General features: G+C 43.9%; 2 protein-coding genes across 3 annotated transcripts in view; one reads left to right on the top strand and one right to left on the bottom strand.

Moving 5' to 3' along the window:
• The first annotated feature begins 610 nt into the window (after positions 1–610).
• LOC139201912 (C-signal-like) lies at positions 611–14,134 on the top strand. Its single transcript, XM_070831360.1, has 7 exons — positions 611–854; positions 2,460–2,514; positions 10,095–10,291; positions 11,132–11,189; positions 13,080–13,198; positions 13,310–13,420; positions 13,738–14,134. The coding sequence occupies exons 1-7, from the start codon at positions 708–710 to the stop codon at positions 13,849–13,851; spliced, it is 801 nt and encodes a 266-aa protein (XP_070687461.1). The 5' UTR covers positions 611–707; the 3' UTR covers positions 13,852–14,134.
• Positions 14,135–18,180: 4,046 nt separating this feature from the next.
• Positions 18,181–22,098, bottom strand: part of bcar1 (BCAR1 scaffold protein, Cas family member) — a 79,358-nt gene continuing 75,440 nt past the window's right edge. For both annotated transcript variants that reach the window (XM_070831357.1, XM_070831356.1), the window contains exons 6-8: positions 21,014–21,895; positions 20,347–20,433; positions 18,181–19,845 (exon numbers count right to left, since the gene is read on the bottom strand). In XM_070831357.1, the coding sequence (XP_070687458.1) occupies positions 19,300–19,845; positions 20,347–20,433; positions 21,014–21,895 (1,515 nt within the window). In that variant the 3' untranslated portion in view covers positions 18,181–19,299. The remainder of the gene's footprint in view (positions 19,846–20,346; positions 20,434–21,013; positions 21,896–22,098) is intronic.

Raw genomic sequence — 22,098 nt, 5'->3', positions numbered from 1 at the left:
CAAATAATAGTCCATGTAGATGCAATTACTGTGTTGTTCTAGTTCAACATTAAATTGCCTCAAACAAATATTTGGATGGACAAGATGTTTGCTCCTCAGCCGGCCAATTGAGAAATGCTTCAGCACATTCCATCTGGCTGTCCTTGTCCTGACGTCAAAACCGTGTCCCTGAAGACAGGAAGAGGCAGCTGTGGTTAAACACACGCTTTCCACATAGTCTGAGGATTTACATCATCACAGATTTACGCACAAGTCCACTCTTAGAGGACAAATTGTGTGTTGCACACTCTGAATTACCACATTTTTAAAATGTTTCTTAACTAAAACATGCACTCTCAAAAGGCCAAGAAGATGTGGAGACAGGTCGGCTCATTGTACTTTGCTGTATGATGACAATAAATCCGATTCTGATTCTGAGCTCAATGATACAACAAATGATAAACAAGGACTGGTTGGGGCTGTCTGATGAGAAGGCCGGGGCATATGATAAAAAGTGAGGTAAAGGTTAACCAAACACGTGCAATGGATGATAAGGTGAGGTGAGAGGCTCATTCTTGCCTTCTTGCAGTCGTGTGTGTAGTCCACACCTTCTGTATATAAAGAGTGTGACGCACACAGGACTAGCATTACAACACTGCTCTCACACGTGTTCACTGACTGTCACGAGAGAGGAGCCACAGCTGAGCTCTGACAGTTGACCAGCTAACATGTCACAGAAACTGGAGGGCAACATTTTGGTGACCGGGACCAACAGAGGCATTGGTCTGGAGCTGGTCAAACAGCTGGCAGGGACAACAGGAGAGGAAGCTCACATCTACGCCTGCTGCAGAGAGCCAGACGGACCCAGGGCTGAGGTGAGACACACAAGAATACTTGACATAGTTCTCAGATTCACTGCAAACATGCACACATGCGGAAGAGAGTGGAAACTGATTTCTGGCTCCTGTGTAAGGTCCCCGGACCCACTTATGACCCAAACATTCACTGACCATAATCTGTTCCTTTGGCATTGATCAAAACAACTTGTGCAAGTGCTGGGAGATCTTTTTATGTGTTACCAGAATTTAACCACTTGAACCCATATCTCTCTTGTAAATGTTGATTTACATGTCTTAAAATTCAATATGTTTTAGCAGTAAACTCCTAAATTTTGTATATTGCATATATAAACTTCTGTATGTCCAGCGCAGAGAAATATAGCAACTAATCACTACATCTGGGGCAGAGCCAGATCTCCCACTAGCAAGTGTAGTTTTATAATGGAACAGTCCAACATTTAATCCACTGTGACGACAGCTGCAAGTCGTGGTCAGTCAGACGTTAGAGGCACTCTGTGGAGTCCCCCGGCAGTCTAAGCCTATAGCAGCATAACTAGGGGCTGGTCTAAGGTCTGATCCAGACCTAAACTATAGGCTTTATCACAAAGGAAGGTTTTTAGTCTACTCTTAAATGTAGAGAGGGTGTCTGCCCCCCGAACCCAAACTGGAAGGAGGTTCCACAGGAGAGGAGCCTGATAGCTGAAAGCTCTGGCTCCATCACTACTTTAGAGGACTTTAGGAACCACCAGTAGACCCGCAGTCTGGGAGCACAGTGCTCTAGTGGGGTAGTACGGTACTATGAGTTCTTTAGCCATTGGATGTGCGTCTGTCCAAGGCTACAGCCTGTCCGTCCTTGGGAGCTGGATCTCTCCTTCACTGTGGTGCTCCCGGAGGTTTCTCTTTTCCCACTGGGTTTTTTGAGTTTTTCCTTCCCGAAGAAGGAGGGTCATAAAGGGCAGGTGATGCCTCGGACTGATCCACCAGACTGATCCATTGGCCTCATCGACTGCTGGACTCTTTATTAGATTGTTTGTTTGCTTACATTTCTTGTTTATTTCAATGAACTTTGTAAAGCACTGTGAGACACTCTGTTGTGATATTGGGCTATACAAAATAAATTGAATTGAATTGAATTGAATTTAAGATATGATGGAGCCTGACCATTAAGAACCTTGTAGGTGAGGAGAAGGATTTTAAACTCTATTCTAGATTTTACTGGAAGCCAGTGAAGAGAAGCCAGTACAGGAGAAACATGGTCTCTTCTCTTAGTTCTCATCAGAACACGAGCAGCAGTGTTCTGGACCAGCTGGAGAGTCTTTAACGACTTATTGGGGCAGCCTGATAATAAGGAGTTACAACAGTCCAACCTAGAAGTGACAAATGCATGGACTCATTTTTCTGCATCATCTGTGGATATGATGGGCCTGATTTTAGCAATATTACATAGATGGAAAAAGTCAGTGCATGAGGCCCATTGGGTGTAGTCAGCAGTCTCCCTCTTCTTTCCTGCATATTGGTGATTTCTTTGTTTCCCGGGGTGAAGTGTGTTGAACTGTATTTCGTGTTCTACCACATTTCTGCCAAACTAACTCTCTCTATCTCTGTTCATCTCTGGCCATCCACTCTCTCTGTTCCTTTCAGGCCCTGAGAGACCTCACCAGCAAACATCCTGGAAGGATCACTCCAATCCAACTAGGTAAACACGACGCACTTTCACGTCTGTCTGCATACTGAAATGTACAAGGTCAGGGAGTTGTCATTAAGAAAAACAACAACTAGTTTGTTCTCCCTTCATGTGCAGTGATTACTTAAGTCATGCTCTCAGTTTAGTATTGTTTTTGTTGTGAGACACATCCTTTACAGTATTGACTTTTACCTGTACAGTGTGTGCAAAGTACATTTACTGGAAAAACTGGAATTGAACTGGTTGAAACTGGTTAGCAGAAAGCTTAACATTCAACATCTCTCGTCTCTCAACACAACACAACACAACCTGACAAACTACTGCAACACTTCACTGATATTGGCTCATTTTATATTTCATTGTGTTTACTGTCTCGATCAGTGAAAAGCAACATGTTAACTGAGGTTATTGGTAAATGGTAAATGGTCTGTATTTGTATAGCGCCTTTCTAGTTATTTCAACTACTCAAAGCGCTTTACATGACATCCTCATTCACCCATTCACACATCATTCATACAGGAGGGATCTAATTTGGAGGAGACTATTCTTTCATACTCATTCACACACTGAAGCTGCTTCAGGAGCAAGTTGGGGTTCAGTGTCTTGCCCAAGGACACTTCGACATGTTGACCCATAGGAGCTGGGGATCAGTGTCTTGTTCAGTGTCTTGCCCAAGGACACTTCGACATGTTGACCCATAGGAGCTGGGGATCGAACCCCCGACCTTCTGATTGAGGGACGACCCACTCTACCACTGAGCCACAGCCGCATTAATGAAACATTAGTAATGTGACCAGTTTTGCACACGTTTTCTTCAGTCCACAGGAGACCGCAACACATACATGTCACCATCTGTCCTTCCACAGTTAGCTGAACTGACACTGATACTGACACCATATAGCCTGCACCATAATGATGTTCTGGGGTAACGTCCTGAAGTCCATTTTAGCACTCCCAGGGAGCAGATTGGACTCTAAATAACAGCAAAAGGGTGCTCTACTAAGTACTAAAGATGCTTGTCAATAAGGGGTTGAAAAATTTTGAGGCAGCAGTAGTCATTAAAAGTGGCATATTGTGTTGAATGTGGAGAAAGCACCTGTAATATTAGTTGTGTTGAGCTATTTTTTTGGACTTGTTCATTGAACACAGCTGATAGTTTGTAAATGTTGCCAGTGCACATCATTTGCAATGGGGGTTGAATAATTTCGAGTGCAGCTATATGTTACTAACTCTTCAATCACTAGCCTTAGATGGCTAGAACACCTAAAGGCACCTGAAAGCGCTTGACACAAAGCCCAGTGCTTTCCCTAGGCGCTTGGAGCAGACATAAAACCCATGTAAGAGGCCAAGTGACAACTGGATAAACCAAGACTAGTATGCTCTTAACGCTTTAAGATTCAATTGTTAACCTGTAAAGATACTAACATTCACAGTTTTATGTTGTTAACGAGGTGGCAGTGGCTATGGAAGCAGAGCAGGTCGTTTATTAATCACATTGCAGTGTCCTTGAGCAAGGCAGTTGCTTACCAAGTGTTGACAGGATTATAACCGCAAAGTGCTTGTGTCATGAAACTTCCTTTTTGTGTTACTAGAAAGGAATGTTTGTATTAGAATATATGAACCTTTCCTTTAACATCCTCTCATGTAGCTGAAAGTTTTAGACATGAGTGAATTGTAGCTAATAAAGCTTTGGGCGTTACCACCTCATTAACCCTTGTATGGTGTTCGGGTCTGTGGGACCCGTTTTTATTTATTTATTTTAAATCAAGAGCAAAATGATACAATTCATTATTTTTTCAAACTCAGACTCATTGGCCTTGGCTCATATTGATGAGTCTGAAAAAATGATTAATCGTATAATTTTTCTTTTGATAAAGAACATGAAAACGGATGAAATCGGGTCCACAAACCCAAACAACATACAAGGGTTAAACAAACAAGATCCTGACTGCTGGGAGACGTGAGCAAATAACATTTCACCAAACAATGTGAATGTCTGCCATGAGATGAACCAGAGCAAAGGTTGCAACAAGACCTGTTATCTCGAGAGTGACATTAATTCAACCATGTTACAACCCTGGCTCACAGGTTGCAACAAATGAGAGTTCACACAGAAGTACCAAAAAGATATTTATTTCCACAACTTAACTTAAGTAACTTAACGTAACTTAACAGAAATAGGACCGTTCTTAACAACACAGGTTTTCTGGCCATGTGGCCAGCCAGCAGCACAGCCCCAGAGAGAGAGAGAACAGACGGCCTTTTATTAGGTAGGACCATAGGCAAGTCAACGCCCACTTCTCCAGAGTCTGGACGGAGAACAGCAGGGTAGGAGACACATCACAAGGCCGTCACAACCATCATTAGTGCTTTAAATATCTATTATCAATCAATCAATCTCTATTTATATAGCACCAATTCATAACAGCGTTATCTCAAGACTCTTTCCATAAAGAGCAGGTCTAGACCAAACTCTTTAATTAGAGAGAACATCTATATTTTTAACCAACAGTCACTAGCTCTCATCTTTAAATAACTATTGCATCGCACATTTGTAGATTCAAGGCTTAGGTTTAACCCTGTCAACACTAGTGACTGGGTCAGACTTGAAATCAGAAATTAGAAAACAATGCTTTAATGCATCAAAGATATTTGATGCTATCTTTGACACTTGTCAGTTATGCAAATACACTGCATCTCTTCAGTCTTCAATCAAAATCTGCACCAACAAAAGTCTTTAATAGCACATTACACCAGAAACTTTGCCATGGCTTCCTGATCGAAGAGATACACAGGAGAAGCAGAAGCCAGGACAATAAGAGCCAGTAACCATCACAGTGGCAGAGTGTCCAGTATGAAGAGCTGGACAGGACTCACCCACAGTGGTTAGCGCAAGGGCAGATTCCATCAAAGGCACGCGGCCCAAGACATGATCAAGGCCCAGAAAGGAACGGGGAAAAGGGAAAGGGAGAAGGGAAAGCACCAGCTACTGGTCAATAAAGCAGTCACCCAAGACCGCAAGAACAGGCAGACCAAGCTGTGCACCGCCAATGCCACACACATGGATACTGGAACGCTTGGAAATGTACAGCATCAACGGGAGCTTTCATTAAGAACTCAATGGGGCTGTGGAAAACAACTCTGGAGGCCAACTCAAAGCCAGTAGCACAAGTTACCATCACGTGCAGCACATACCAAGGTGATACACCATCAGCCCCGCAGCACTTGGCCACGCGCCTATGAACTTTTTTATGTTTTAATTTTGACACGGATGCATTCAAAGGTAAACTGGTGTGCCTTTCTGAACCTGTTTGTAACCCTTAGGGACCCATGGGGACAGAGGCTCTTTGTCACATATAATTTCCCCCTACAGCCGCTAGCCATGGCAGTGCTGACACAGAAACACTACTTTGGGGACTGTGCTGGCAACCCGGAGGTATCAGTATATACAGTTCATGAGCACACATTAGAAACAGTATAAAACAGGTAAAGGCAATCTCCCCTAATTTCTAATTTCTAACATGAACTATTGAAGTTTAGATCTGAGTCACTGATGACACCAAGATTTCTGGCCTGCTTTGTGCTCAGAGATTCAATTTCAATTCAATTCAATTTTATTTGTATAGCCCAATATCACAACAGAGTGTCTCATAGTGCTTTACAAAGTTCACTGAAATAAACAAGTGTAAGCGAACAAACAATCTAATAAAGAGTCCAGCAGTCGATGAGGCCAATGGATCAGTCCGGTGGATCAGTCCGAGGCATCACCTGCCCTTTATGACCCTCCTTCTTCGGGAAGGAAAAACTCAAAAAACCCAGTGGGAAAAGAGAAACCTCCGGGAGCACCACAGTGAAGGAGAGATCCAGCTCCCAAGGATGGACAGGCTGTAGCCTTGGACAGACGCACATCCATTGGCTGGTGGAGAACCACATCAGCAGAACCAGGATCAGGATCCATAGGAACCAGGGAACCACATCAGCAGAACCAGGACCAGGATCCACAGGAACCAGAGAACCACATCAGCGGGACCGGGTCCAGGACCCACAGGAACCAGAGAACCACATCAGCAGGGCCAGGACCAGGATCCACAGGATCCACAGGAACCTGAGAGATGAGAAAGTACAGAAACGCTCCGGGGAAGATAGCAAGTTAGAGGCAGACATTTGGCTGACATGAGACATAACGATGGAGAGGAAGAGGAGGAGAGAGAATAGAGGAGCTCAGTGTACCATAGGAGTCCCCCGGCAGTCTGAGCCTATAGCAGCATAACTAGGGGCTGATCTAAGGCCTGATCCAGCCCTTAAATATATGCTTTGTCAAAAAGGAAGGTTTTTAGTCTACTCTTAAATGTAGAGAGGGTGTCTGCCCCCCGAACCCAGACTGGAAGGAGATTCCACAGGAGAGGAGCCTGATAGCTGAAAGCTCTGCCTCCTGAACTACTTTTGGAGACTTTGGGAACCACCAGTAGACCTGCATTCTGGGAGCGCAGTGCTCTAGTGGGGTAGTACGGTACTATAAGCTCTTTAAGATATGATGGGGCCTGACCCTTAAGAGCCTTGTAGGTGAGGAGAAGGATTTTAAACTCTATTCTAGATTTTACTGGAAGCCAATGAAGAGAAGCCAGTACAGGAGAAATGTGGTCTCTTCTTTTAGTTCTCGTCAGAACACGAGCAGCAGCGTTCTGGACCAACTGGAGAGTCTTTAACGACTTATTGGGGCAGCCTGATAATAAAGAGTTACAATAGTCCAACCTAGAAGTGACAAATGCATGGACCAATTTTTCTGCATCATCAGTGGATATGATGGGCCTGATTTTGGCAATATTACGTAGATGGAAAAAGGCAGTTCTAGAAATCTGTTTAATGTGGGAGTTAAAGGACAAATCCTGATCAAATAAGACTCCCAGATTCCTCACAGTGGAGCTGGAGGCCAGAGTAATGCCGTCCAGAGCAGTTAAGGTAGTGGAAAAGCTGTCTCTGAGGTGTCTGGGGCCGAGCAAAATAACTTCAGTTTTATCTGAATTTAGCAGCAGAAAGTTGCTGCTCATCCAGGACTTTATGTCCTTAAGGCAGATTTGAAGTTTAATCAACTGATTGGGTTCATCTGGCTTTATTGATAAATATAATTGTGTATCATCTGCATAACAGTGGAAATGAATGGAGTGCTTCCTGATAATATTACCAAGAGGAAGCATATATAAGATAAAGAGTATTGGTCCAAGCACTGAGCCTTGTGGAACTCCATGTCTAACCTTAGTGTGGACAGAGGATTCGTTATTAATATGTACAAACTGAAATCGATCTGATAAATAGGACTTAAACCAGCTTAATGCAGTTCCTTTTATACCAATGAACTGTTCCAGTCTCTGTAACAGGATGTGATGGTCGATGGTGTCGAAAGCAGCACTCAGGTCTAACAAGACCAGGACAGAGAGAAGTCCTCTGTCTGATGCCATAAGGAGGTCGTTTGTAACCTTCACCAGTGCTGTCTCTGTGCTGTGGTTCGCTCTAAAACCTGACTGAAAATCCTCAAATAGACTATTAGAGTTTAAAAAATTACACAGCTGATTAGCTACAACTTTCTCCAGGATCTTGGAGAGAAAGGGAAGGTTGGATATAGGTCTATAGTTAGCTAACACACCTGAATCAAGAGTAGGCTTTTTCAGGAGAGGTTTAATTACTGCTACTTTAAAGGACTGCGGTACATAGCCTGTTAGTAAAGACTGATTTGTCATATCCAGTAAGAACGTGTTAATTAGGGGCAGGACCTCTTTAAGGAGTCCAGTAGGAATGGGGTCTAGGAGACATGCTGACGATCTAGATGAGGAGATTATTGAGGTCAATTCAGCAAGATCAATTGGAGAAAAACAGTCCAAGTACACATCAGGTCTAACAGCTGTTTCTATGGTTCCTAGGTTTGAGGTTGGACTAGACCCTGTTGAGGGCAGGAGGTGCTGAATTTTGTCCCTAATAGTTAGAATTTTATCATTAAAGAAGCTCATGAAGTCGTTACTGCTGAGCTCTAAAGGAACACAAGGATCAATAGAGTTCTGGCTCCTTGTCAGCCTAGCTATTGTGCTAAAAAGGAATCTAGGGTTGCTTTTATTTTCTTCTATTAATGAGGAGTAGTAGGCGGCTTTGGCATTACAGAGGGCCTTTCTATAGGTTTTAAGACTATCTTGCCAGATTAAACGGGATTCTTCCACTTTGGTTGCCCGCCATGTCCTTTCTAGCCTTCGTGAGTGTTGCTTAAGCTCACGTGTCTGGGAGTTATACCAGGGAGCTTGTCTCTTTTCTTTAATTCTCTTCTTTTTTAGAGGGGCAATAGAGTCTAGTGTCATTCGCAGTGAACCTGCAGCACTATCGACCAGATAATCAATTTGGGAGGGGCTAAGATTAGCATGGGGGGGGTCTCAGCTCTGACTTTTAATCATTCTTCTTTGGGACCAAACAAACTTATTTTTGTTTTATCTTTTATCTATTGCTGTCTGTTGGTAGCATGATTCCACCTTGGTTATATCAAGGACCAGAATGGAAATCCACCTTTTTTTTAAATTGTGTTATTTTAGTATATTTATCTGTGTATGATTTAATGCCCTTCTTGTAATGCCAAATAACTAAACATGGTCTGGATGAATACTTGATTCTGGAGTCATAATCTAGTATTCAAATGGAGTCAGGAAAATGTCATTGACTAAGTAGCTCCACTGACACTGTCTGTTCACAGTCTACAGTTTACTCAAGCAATCCATGGACAACTGTGCAATAATCCATAATCCATATAATGTTTCCATCCCATCCCACCCTGTTGTTGTTTCTTTATAATTATTCTATTACTGTGTATATTCTGTATATATCATGTTTATTTAATTTTCTCTTTCTTTAACTGTGTGCTTTATGTCTTTATGTCCTTTGAGCTGCAATAACAGCGAACTTTCCCCACACAATCAATAAAAAGTTTTATCATTATGGTTATCTTTAATTACAACAGCGGGTGCCTTATTTCTTTTAGCCTATTTGGAGAATATGATGATGGCGACACTTCTCTTTTGAGAAAGAGAGACTGACTGATAAAGGAGACAGTTTACAGTGGAAAGTTTACACCTACTGAACAAGCTGCAAAATGTACACTGCCCCTCTGAACTTAGTAATCTCACATCCCACTTGTTATTCCACTCACCACTTCAGTCTGTGGTTGACTCCATGGAGGCAACTTGGATGGTTCTTGGCCTCTCCGTTGTTCATTAATTCCTGATACTGGACATCATGGAGCATTATCCCTTACTTAACCTTATCAGCATGTAATGATGCACACTAGTTGGTATCTTAGCTGTAGCATCTACAGCAAACTTATAGTGCAATAAAACATGTGTCCACTTAATACTGCATTCATTCTCTGCAAAGTGTTACTTTAAGTGACCCCAGAACATTGTCATTTTGATACTAATGACAAACACAGAATACGATGCTTGCACGTTTATCTTATTTTGATACCATTGATATGTAGATCTCCTCAACAGTTAAGTGCCTCTGCATCTGGTTGAGTGTAACGTGTGGCTGTACATTTGTGTATGTGCACGTCTTATCTGCAGACACGTCAGACGAGGACAGTATCACGACTGCTGTCCACGCTGTGAGCAAGCAGATCGGAGCGGGTGGGTTGAACCTTCTCATCAACAATGCTGCTATCAACAAACCGAACTCACCGGCACCGTTATGTACCACCGGGAAAAAGGACATGATGGAGGTGTACGAAACCAATGTGGTGGGACCATTTCTCCTAGCAAAGGCTGGTTTGTTTTACTCTTCTGTATTCACAGCATACATACACACTGAGCACAGAAACAGATATGAGCATGTTGCAAGGAGGAAGAAGTAACCACTTTGGACATTAGACCAGTGGAAATCTGTACTGTGGTCTGATCAGTCCAAATTAGAGGGTTTTGGTTCTGCCCGGATAGTCTCTATATATGTCATATACCTTTTTAGACTGGACCACAGTCCCCTCCCCAGACATGCAGATGACTGAAACCTATAATAGTGATGAACCAAGGTAACATTGCATTACAGGGATTAAAACCTGATTTAAAAGCATTTCCGTTCTGCTTGAGCATACCTTGTTTCTTGGCTGATGCGCCTGAGAAATCACCCCAAGTTTTGTCCTCATGAAACAACTAACAAATAATACGTTTTTTACCAATTGTTGAATAAATCTTTAATGTAATACCATGAGAAATATTTCATGGTTATGTAGTTTCAAAAGGGAGCCAAATAAAGGCTGCCCTCAGCTGCTCTCTCAGGTGTGTGACCAGGAAGAAAGGCCCAGGTGAGCCCCCGCCCACATTTTTTATAGACTGTACCCCTTGACTGAGTCCCAGTGGTTGCATTAGGACACATTAATGATGGTAGTGTATATTGTACGTGGTGCAATAAGAAAAAGTCGATGCATATGGTACGTAAATTCAATTCAGATGGTTTTCATACAGCGAGTTTAATCAGTTACGGTATATAATGCATCGAACAGATAGACACACTAACATCAGTGGCAGCTCTGCAATAACACAACAAGTTTAAACATACAAGGAGAACTATTTATCAGCAGTCAGTAAACTATCACCTCTCTCTTCAGATGTTTCTTCCGCTCCTCCGGAGAGCAGCAGAGAGGGATTCACCTGAAAAGAACAAGGGTAAGAATAGAATTCGCGTCTCAGATAGTGATTACTGAAAACAGCAGAGAAACAATGGAGACTCATGGTTTCATGCCCCCATCACGGCCATCGTTTTTTCAGATTAAAGGAATAGTTCACATTTTTTGAAGTTAGGCTTCAATAGTCAGAATATTACCTACAGTAGGTGGGGGTCACGCACCCAGTTTGGATAGGCAGGCAGGCGTCAACATCACTTTAAGTTCACCCTATATTTAGAATATCATTACTGCTTTACTTCACTGTCAGACGGAACTGAAGCTGGTCTCACTTTCTCTTCACTCTCTTCAAAGCTACCAGACTCCATTCACAAAAACAGCCATTTTACCTTACATTGTTATGTTGCCTCAGTCAGTTGTGACTGTGGTGTTGTAAACGGTTAGTTTGTATCCAAAGTAAAGTGCTAGTTCACTGATGGAGGCAGCAGCACCACACAGGGGATCCACAGTGGAGGCGTGGAAAGGGACAAGTAAAACTGTGTGCTGTGACACTTGTTTTGAAGTTATGAATGTTGTGAATGTTATCTGAGGATGTTCCCCTTCCCCGTGTCTGCTACACCCACGTTCTGCTGCAGCTCCCAGGCAACACAGTCCCTATGGACAGTCCATGGGGATGTTTTCACAGTGACCTTGAGAAAAGCCCAAGTAAACACCTTAGATACTCACTATGACCAGACCTTGCTCACATGAGACGAAGACCATTTCTTTCCTGAAGGAGAAGCTTGATGATGATTCTGCTATGTAGGGGCATGATTCTTGCTTCTGGCTTTCCGATTGATGGACGACCCACTGTACCTCCGAGCCACAGCTGCCGTACCAGTTTTATCCCTTTACTTTAGTAAGAAAGACACAAAAGTAGTGGAAATGTGCTACGTGGGGCTTTTCTGCTGCATGGTGTTGGTGTATGTTAGAGCAGTGGGCGCCACATCAAACCTTTCATGCTATGTCCCACAGTCAGCACTCTGAATCCAACTCACTTTTCAAAGCATTGGTTGGGAATTGAACTGTCTGGATGTAGTTTCGTTTGCCACTATCCCACCAGTGTGCACAGCTGCAGACCAGTTAACAAACAGACAGACAAGTCCAGTCAGCATCAAATACATTGGAGAACCAGACACATGAACCAGTAAACTTACCTCCAAGACCCCAAGGGGCCCACCAATGTTTGTAGTCCCCTCCATACAACAGAGAAAAGACAGAATAACCGAACATAGACAGATTTCTGTGGGAACAGCTTCAATCGCTGTGATTTACACACAAATACAAATGCAAGTACAAAAATTATTTATATCACAGATATGTATTTGTATACAGTAGTGCCTCACTATAACACGGTTCACCTTTCGTGGCCTCGCTGTTTCGCAGATTTTTTTAGTGCAATTTTGCATGCTTTTTTTTACAGTGTATGAACGCGCATTGTGTTCTGCGTCCTGATTGGCTAAGGGACTGTAGACCAATGTCAATCAATCTCCTCCGTGCCGTGTCTCTGTACAGTACAGGATGCGTTCGGCTTGCCAAATTTACATAAATGTTCAATCGTTAGCAGTGTGACTTTTAAGTGCTGCCTGTTTGCAAGACAAACAAACAAGTCAAACAAGAGATAAATGTGAGAAAATGTTAATACTTGTCTGAGAAAAGTGTATAAACTGTATGGTGAGGGGTTTTACAGCCTTAAAATATATATAATAATTGTAAAAAATAAAGCTGACTAGTTCGCGGATTTCACCTATTGCGCGTTATTTTTAGAACGTAACCCCAGCAATAAACGAGGGACCACTGTATTTGCAAATTACTAGTACTACATTATAGTCATTATTATTATTCCTTCTTCATGATTCAAGTCTCTTTGTCTGTGTGTGCGTGTCTCTCTTAGGCGATGAAATGTCTTGCAGGAGGTCAGCCATCATCAACGTCTCCACACTCATCTCATCCATAGAGAAATGTCCAGAAACCTTCCCTGCAGCACAGATGTACCCTTACAGAACCAGCAAGGTACTGATGACTTACACAGAATCTGAAATCACTGGTGTGAGCCGTTTACAATTGTGACTGTTTGCCGAACCTTTGAGCAAAGCTTGTGCCCTCTCTGCTGGTGGTCACCAGGCAGCGCTGAACATGCTGACTCGTTGTCAAGCGGAGGACTTCAAGATACACAACATACTGGTGACGGCCATCCACCCTGGCTGGGTCCGCACTGACATGGGAGGAGAGCAGGTGAAGTCATGCAGAGCTTTTGAAAACACGAAGGTCACACTTGTAATTTCGGCATGTATGAACAAACACACACGTGAAGAAACAAACAAGACCTATTCCCTGTTTCATATTTCAGAATCGAAACATGCTTTCTGGTTGAACTAGCTGAGCTCCTTAAACAGCAGCTCCCAGTATCCATCAGTGGTATAAAGTTATCACGTACATTTACTGTTTATCATTTATCTGTGGCGATAAGCGTTAATTGCAGGTGTTGCAGTGACCTCACTGTAACAAAGATCTAACAGTTCATCATGTATTCTCTCTCTTTCCCCCCCCAGGCTCCTTTGAGCACCCAGGACAGCGTACTTGGCATGCTCAGAGTGATGTCATCACTCAGCAACAAAGATTGTGGGATGCTTCTGGACTGGCAGGGCAACAAAATCCCCTGGTAGCAGTCACCATGACAACCACACCAGCGTGCTGTACTACAGAGCCGGTTCAACAGAGCCAGGCTTTCTTTGCATGAGCTCGATCCACAAACCCTAAACTCCCAACTAGAGATAACGGCTATCATAAAGCTGGTTATCAACTGTGCTTGCTAACCTCGGCTGTCTGCCTCAGGCTTTGTACACGATCCCATATAAGGGACGTTTGATGTGTAATCAGGATTTTATTCCACACAAATTTGCTGAATATTTTCTCAATAAAAACTGTAAAAAAAAAAAGAAACATGAAGAACATGAAATGCTGGCAAAATAGTGAATATATTTACTTTTCCAGTGGGTGACTCAGTTTTTGGCCAAATCAAAGTGAAATTAATTTGATCAATATTAATATTAGATATATATTATCCGTGATAAAGACCAATAGACCAATCCATTTTCTAAGTGTGTAAGTGTGTGCAGCTAATCAGGATCAAGTACACCTGACCCCCAGAGGTCTGTAACAGCTGAGCCTTCACCATCCTTACGGTGTGAGGATGACCTGCTGTGTGTGTGTGTGTGTGTGTGTGTGTGAAATATTACATCACCAGCTGAATGCTGTAGGTTCCTGTGACAAGGTGGTCACACTGTTGTAGTTGCTTTGTTTGGTGCCGTTACTAACAACAACTTTGCATCATGATCTACATTTGCATCAAAACGTCTTCCCTTAGCTGAATCACTCATAGAGAATATCATCAGAGGATATAAGTTGGCGCTTTATACAGCCAATTTAAGCCAAAACTCCGAACATAACCTGGTCCGGACTGGGTTAAGCTTGCAGCATAATGAGCATGGCCGCCCTCGTGACACTGAAAACCCTTCAGGCTTTAAGCTCCACACACCTCAAATAAAACACTAATCTGCCTACAAGACTGATGGTTTTTGAATATGAATATAAATAACCAACAACCACCTTTTTCCAACACCTGGGGGTCCACTTAAAAGCTTTTCACCTGTGTTGTCTCTGGCTTCTCTCACTGGTAGGTGAAGTGGTTACATCATGTGGTACTTTTTCAAAGTGCAAAATGAAAACCACCCGTGGACTTTGATATCAGAGTACATTAAAGGACATGTTCATTGTCTGCTAGTCCATCTTAAAACATCCCACGTCCTCGTAGTCTCGCAAATAGATTTGTCAGCCTGCTGAAGCTTCATTTTAGTGTCAGTGCACTTCAGAAGTCATTCTTACGCATGTCGTCCTTCATCTCTTCATGTGTAGTCACATTAGAAGTTGTTATGTCACAGTCAGTATGGACAGGAGAAATGACTGAAGCATCCTTTCAGCATACATATAGTCATGTGAGTATTGCTTTAAATTAGACTATTAGACTAAAGGCCTATATTTTACACTTCAACTGACATTAAATTGCGTTTTTTTTTGTCTGCTACAGTCATACCTCTGTTCTGTATATGTACAGCTCCTTTCTAGTCATTCTGACCACTCAAAGCCCTTTACATCACATCCTCATTCACACATTCACACATCATTCATCCAGGAGGAATCTGAGTTGGAGGAGACTATTCTTTCACACTCATTCACACACTGAAGCGGCTTCAGGAGCAAGTTGGGGTTCAGCGTCTTGCCCAAGGACACTTGGACATGCTGACTCATAGGAGCTGGGGACCTTCCGACTGAGGGTCGACCCACTCTACCTCTGAGCCACAGCCGCCCCGTGAATCACTTGTCATGTGTCCTCCTTTGAGAAAAAACCTGAAACCAAAGGGGAGCAATTTATATTTCAGATTTTTTTCACAGCGCTCCCTACTGTATGTATTAAATGTATTAAATTGACAGATACTTGGGTTCTCCTTATACAGAGACTAGAGACAATTCTCCAAATCTATTATTCAATTTGGTTTTTCAGTTAAACACTGCTAATGGTCAAAATGTAAAAACAAGAACTTGTTTCACTCGTCAATTAACAACAAAATCATTCCTGTCAATACAGCTGCTTATGTCTAAATAACTATGACTGTTATGTGTCTGTCGATATGTGCTGCCATACTTGTCGAGCTGCCTGACTGCTTGTGGCGTCTGGTAGCTGAGTGGAGCAAAGTCTTGTTTGTGTAGTCTTCAACAATGCCTTCACTGTCATAGGGAAGGAAAAATGTTGCCACTCCTTCAGGGCAGCTGGAGGATTTTCCAGTTCCATTGTTCCTCAGTCGTCTGTAACCGGCAGAGGTCCTGCAGGCCACCAGTGAGCGGCGCTGTGTCCTCTTTGAAATGTGTTTTTTTTCTGTGGAGGAACGCCAGAAGGCAGGGTGGAGACGGCCCTGGATCCAGCTCTCCGTCAACATGTGACACACGACACTACAACCTCAGGTCAACAACACCAAAGCTCCCCCACGGGACCTTCTTCTCCCCTTTGAGGACTGGTAACAAACTCTACCTGGGCATATATAGCATAGCAGTACTGTGTACATGGCTAAGCAATGGTTTAACCTGGTACCTTTATCTACACACTCACACATACAGTTTTACAACAGGCCTCGACTGAGAGACAAAGCTAAGCTAACAGCTACAGCACTCAGCTTTCCTTTGTCTGCCTCTGACCCCCACACCAGGGGGTCTGGGGGCCATTTTGTAGGGAGTCACCATGCGGTCCTCCTAGTTTTTGTAGTTCTCCATGTTACATTCCTCTGCATATTCACGTGTACACACACACCTTTAATGTTGTACAAGAGTGAACAGTGCCAACCTCTACTCTGTCAAGAACTCTGAAATCCTTCTACTAGCTGTCAATGTGGTCATTTTGGTTTTAGTTAATTATTAATCAATAGTTTAATATTTTATGAGACTGAATCGGTTAAACTGGCTCTTTTTCCTCATTTATCGAGGTGGTCCAGGTGGACTTCACACAAAGTCCCATTAATCAATATAATTCATTCTTTGATAATTATTAATCATTTCCAGAAATCAGTACAGTACTGAGCACAACACCAGCCAATCAAATCTTTGCATAAGCAGTAAAGTCAGTGGTCTGTCATGAGCAGAGCAGTGGGTCACACTGTGGCAGACACTCTGATCAATAACCACATTAGCTTCATGCTGAAGTTTCCTTCTGGTCCAGCTTACAAACATGAAAACCTCAGCTTGTTTAACTAGTGACCATACAAACACTCTACTAATGTCAGTTTGCAGGCTGCAGCTGAGCTAACAAGCTGCTCAGCTGCAGCACATTAACCAGCTACTAAACATACCTGCACCACCTGGGTCTGTGTGTGAGAGAACAGTCTCCTCTGACTCAGACTCCTGCTGTATGAATGATGTGTGAATGAGGATGTGATGTAAAAGCACTCAGAGTAGTTGAAATGACTAGAAAGGCGCTCTACAAGTACAGACCTTTTACCGTTTAAACGCTTGATGCAGGTCTGTGAGGCCATGGGTGCAGGTGCATCAGTGAAGTGAGGTGAATTGTGGTTATTGGTTCAATGGTGAGGAGCACTGTACCGCTCTACACAGACGGCAGTCCAGACATACTCCACATGACAGGCTTTAGTCATGTTTCATTTCTGAGAGGGCTCACACGCCAAGGCGTCCTCCTGTATAGGACGAAGGGAGATCCAGAGAGCACTGAGATCAAATTCAATCAATTCTGGAATTTCCTGCAGTGGAAACAGTATCTTCTTCTAAACACCTGAAATGTTGGACTTCAAACTGGTTAATACTGCCAGCTAGGGGCCACTTGTGGGAATGACACAACCTAACTGCCATACTGCACACTGTCTCTTAGGGAGACGAAGCTTTTCATTACGTTTGCACTCTGACAGTGGCAGCAATCTTTGTATTCTCTTAACTATAACACACTGTAGACTTGTATTACTCTTATGTTAGTTTATATTCATTTTTTGTTTACAATTTGTCACCCTCATGACTTCAAGTCCCCAGGATAGGTCCGGGCTCCAGAACACTGAATCCTAGGTTTTTATAGCCCCAGGTCATTGTGTAAGTTTTCAGCTGAAATGTAAAGCTTCCACTGTAATTTTGATAGTAGTTATTAAGTTAATCATCAATCATAATACCAAATTGATAGTTTAGTATTTTATGAGACTGAATCACTCAAATTGGCTTTCTCTGTCCTTGTTTATCGAGGTGGTGCCCCAATCGAGGTGGACTTTACACTAAGTCCCATTAATGAATATAATAATTAATCATCTAGGATGATTCATTATTTCTTTCTGCTTAATTGCCCCAGAAATGGTGCCAACATGTATTGGTGCCCCAGAGGTCTGAGCACAACAGTATAATTCATTGACATTTCACATAACTTTATTTACAAAAAACACCATATCACAGCCTCAGAGAAAAGAGGGAAAGCAGGTTTAATTTCATTTGTGGTTTTGAACCTTTTACACTCCTCTTCTCTAATACATGCCTCTTACAAAACAACCTACGTATAGTTTTCCAAAAAAAGCAACTGAGATGGCACTGAGATCATCTTCAATGACTACACAACTTGAACTGTACAGTTACGTGGACATCTTTTGGCAGCAGTGATGCCTGCACCGGTGGACTGAATGTGGAGACTTACTGAGCCACAGGCGGTCACCTACTGCTCCAGCACAGAGGCGACATGGCAACATGTAGAACTGTCAGTCAGTCATCAGGTGGAGATTAAAGATGGCTGTGTGCTCCAGTGTTTTGTTTTTTTTTGGAAAGTGTGCCTTTGTCAAGGATGGAGAAGAGCATCAAGGTACTACAACATACAGTCATACATATCATCTGGAATTTACACATCCAAAACAATAAAGATACAAGGATCAAGAATCAGAGCCATAATTATACAGTATAGCAATAATAATAGCAATTATTGTTATTGTCTAAAAACTACACTTATGTTTTCGTCTTTTCTTTGATCAAAAAGAAAAAGAACCATATATTTATAGTTTTATACTGGAAGTTCTTAAGTCTTTTTTCTGGTTTTCTGACTAAATAGGTAACTTAAATATTTACAGTGATTATTTTACAACCATTGGCCCAGACCACTGAAGATAAAATGTTCCTTTTAGCTTGTCTGGAGTAAAAAGGGCGCAGTGGAAGGAGGGATGAGGGAGGAATGGTCCCAGTGAAAGGTGAGGGGTAGGGAGGGAGCAGAGGATGGATGTGAGGTCAGTGTCCCCATTCCCAGACAGGGTCCAGGTCCCCTGGATCCAGGGCCACATGGGGTTTCCCATGCTACACATCAGGAGCGTAAGGGATGAAAAGCCTCACCCTGTCGAGGCACAAGGGGTCTCTGACCTCATGCTGGAAGGATGCACAGAGCCTCCTGCAGCACTGTGTGCTCCAGGTCCTCCTCCCCCATGCTGCAGGGGGCGCACAGAGGGGCCCACCCCTTGCTACAGGGAGGATTTACTGCCCTGAGTACCTGGGGCATGTCAGTTTGTCTCACTGTATTGTTTCTTGTCCTCCTTCCCGCCCTACATCACCAGCAGCTGTCCCAACACCATCCTGAACTGCTGCGTGCACCCTGCCAGCTCCCTCACCCTCTCAGTCATCTCCCTGGCTGCTCCAGGGGAAGGATACTGCAGCGCCGCCGTCTTGGTGCTGATCACGATGTCTTTGAGTTTTTCGCAGAGAGTGTTGCTGCTCTGGCCCACCCGGGCCCTCACCTCCGGAGACTTGGCCTGGCGCGACAGCGTGTCGCCGATGAACACTAGCTTGTGCGCGCTGAGAATGACGAACTTGCTGTGCGCTACGAAGATCTTGGGTGGCTGGTTGGAGTTTACTGAAGTGAAGAAGGCGTCGATGGCGTTGGTCACCGTGGTGACATTCTGCTCACACTGCTCCTGGTAGAACAGGAGGAGCTGCCGGTCACCGTGACACAGTTTGGAGGAGGAGGGTGCTCCAGAGCCATTCTGGGCCATCTGGTTGGCCAGAGGGTGGTGAGGGGACGGAACCCAACCTGTCATGTCATTGTTGATTGGCTGGCTGACTTCCTGCTCTAGCCGCTCAAACTGTTTAATCTGGAAGGAGACGAGGAGGAGAGTTAATACTAAATCATGATGATATTTGTTACAACAAATCAGCTGATTGTTACAAAAACATTCTGCAACATTTTTTTTTCATTGTTAAAATCACCAAACACGATCTGGTTCCTGTTTCAATGTTAGGATTCTCTCCTTTTTTCTGTTTTATATCATGCTACAGTGAATATCTTTGGGTTTTAGATCAGAAAAAACTTTATTATGTTATTTATGTTCCCAGGACAATCCCAGTTTGCTCTTCCAGTTTGAAAGAGACATCTTTGAGGAAACTTTTAAACTTTTGTGTGTGTAACCTGGAAGGGGCTGCTCGTCATGATGAATCCACAGAGAATCGCTGTCAGACTCTGCAGGTCTACGGAGCTTTTTAGCCTCTTTTGGCTCATAGTTTTGAACATGTCACAGTGTGTGTGTGCGTGTGTGTATGTTCATTCATTCACGCAAACATAATCACAGGGCAAATGCAGTGAGAGCAGCAGGTACCTGTTGCTGTTCCAGTTGTGTCTTGTGTCTGATGATGTTGCCCTTCTCCAGCAGCTGTCTCTGGTTCTTCTCGAACTCTTCCTTTCCCTGACAAATCAACACACACACAGTTACACATGTGTTTGTTTGTGGATCAGTGTATGAGGGGCGGGGGGGGGTCACAGGTAATGTACAGCCTGTGTCTTCCTCTAGCGGTGACAAAGGGGAACTGCAACAACACTGATGGGACTTGAAGTATCTCCTCACATGTTTCTTATCCGAGCTTACTGACACACACACACGCAGAATTGCTCGGTAAAAAACTGCTGACTCATCACAGACATGTACTCATTCATAATAGCAACGATAGGAGTGTATGTGTGTGTGTCAGAGAGTGAGTATGGCCCCCACAGAGATGCTATGTGAGGATCATCACTACAGCCTGGTCCACATACACACACACACACACACACACACACACACACAAACAGCTGAACTCACCAATTAAGACTTTAATGACACTATTTCTATTGACAGTGTGCTGCACACTTATGTTCAAATGCTGATGTGAGGGATAAGTGATTAAGGAACAGGATTTCCAGGAGCTCATGAAATGTCCTCACAGCATGAGTGTGTGTGTGTGTGTGTGTGTGTGTGTGTGTGTGTGTGTGTGTGTGTGTGTGTGTACCTGTAAATGTACATAGTCATAGTCCTCCATCCAGCCTTCCTCTGTGGTCTCATATGGCCGGTCCACACCTTCCTCTTCCTCTGCAGCTGTAAACTTTGGCGGAGAGGGGAGGGGCCGTGACTGAATGTTTACCTTCTCCCCTCCCTGATAGCTCCCACTTCCTGATCCTGTCATGTGACTGCTGAGCTCCCCTGGGATTGGAGGAAGCGGCAGCTGCTGCTGCTGCCGGTTGGTCCGTTTGAAGAGCAGCGAGGCGTTGCCATGGAGAAAGGAGGCGAGCTGCTTGGCGTCGTCGGGGATGCCTCTCGCCGTCATGATTAGTCGATCTAAGTCATCCCCTCCTGCTGGCGGTGTTGAGAGTGCTGTGTGTGACCAGGAAATGGCGTCCAGGCTCTGACTGTTTCGAATCAAACTCTGAAAGACCTCCTCCATCTTCCCCACCTGACGGCTCAGTTTGGTCTGCAGAGAGCGGTCCGTGGCCTGGGTGGCGTTCGCCACAGCTCCCCGGGCAAATTCTAGGAAGTCTCGGACAGTGGCACGTACCCGGTCAGCAGCCTGATGAATGGCCGGGAGGTTCCCCTCCAGGTGGGCTGGACTTCTCCAGTTACCTGTGATAAATGACATCATGAGCGAAACGCTGGACTCGACAGCTTGCTGGAGTCGTGACAGACGCTCCATGGCCTGCTCCAGGTCCAAGATGAGGGGTTTGCCAGCAACGGAGCCAGGGGCAGGAAGTGAGGACGAAGAGGAGGTGTCACGGACAGGGACCATGTCTAATGATGAAGATGAGTGGTTGCTCCGTGTGCTTCCTGTGCTTGAGGCAGACAGCCGCTTGAAGGACATGGTCAGCTCCTCACTGGTGGACTGGGCATCACGCACAACCTGCAACACACACACCACCACTGAGATAATGTAGAGACGAGCCGAGCGAGCAGTTCCCACCTGACTCCACGAAGACAAAACGTTACACGATGATGTAAAAGACAGGGGAGAAGCCATATTAGCAGTAATGCTAGGTGAGGGAGCGGCTCTGTTTTCGCTGCACAATTTGTAATGACCAATGAGAGGACACTGAGCTTTTGTCT

Source organism: Pempheris klunzingeri, chromosome 5 (assembly GCF_042242105.1).
Source record: "Pempheris klunzingeri isolate RE-2024b chromosome 5, fPemKlu1.hap1, whole genome shotgun sequence".
Lineage (NCBI taxonomy): Eukaryota > Metazoa > Chordata > Actinopteri > Acropomatiformes > Pempheridae > Pempheris > Pempheris klunzingeri.
Note: the sequence above shows the minus strand (reverse complement) of the source record. Positions and strands in the feature narration are given on the sequence as shown.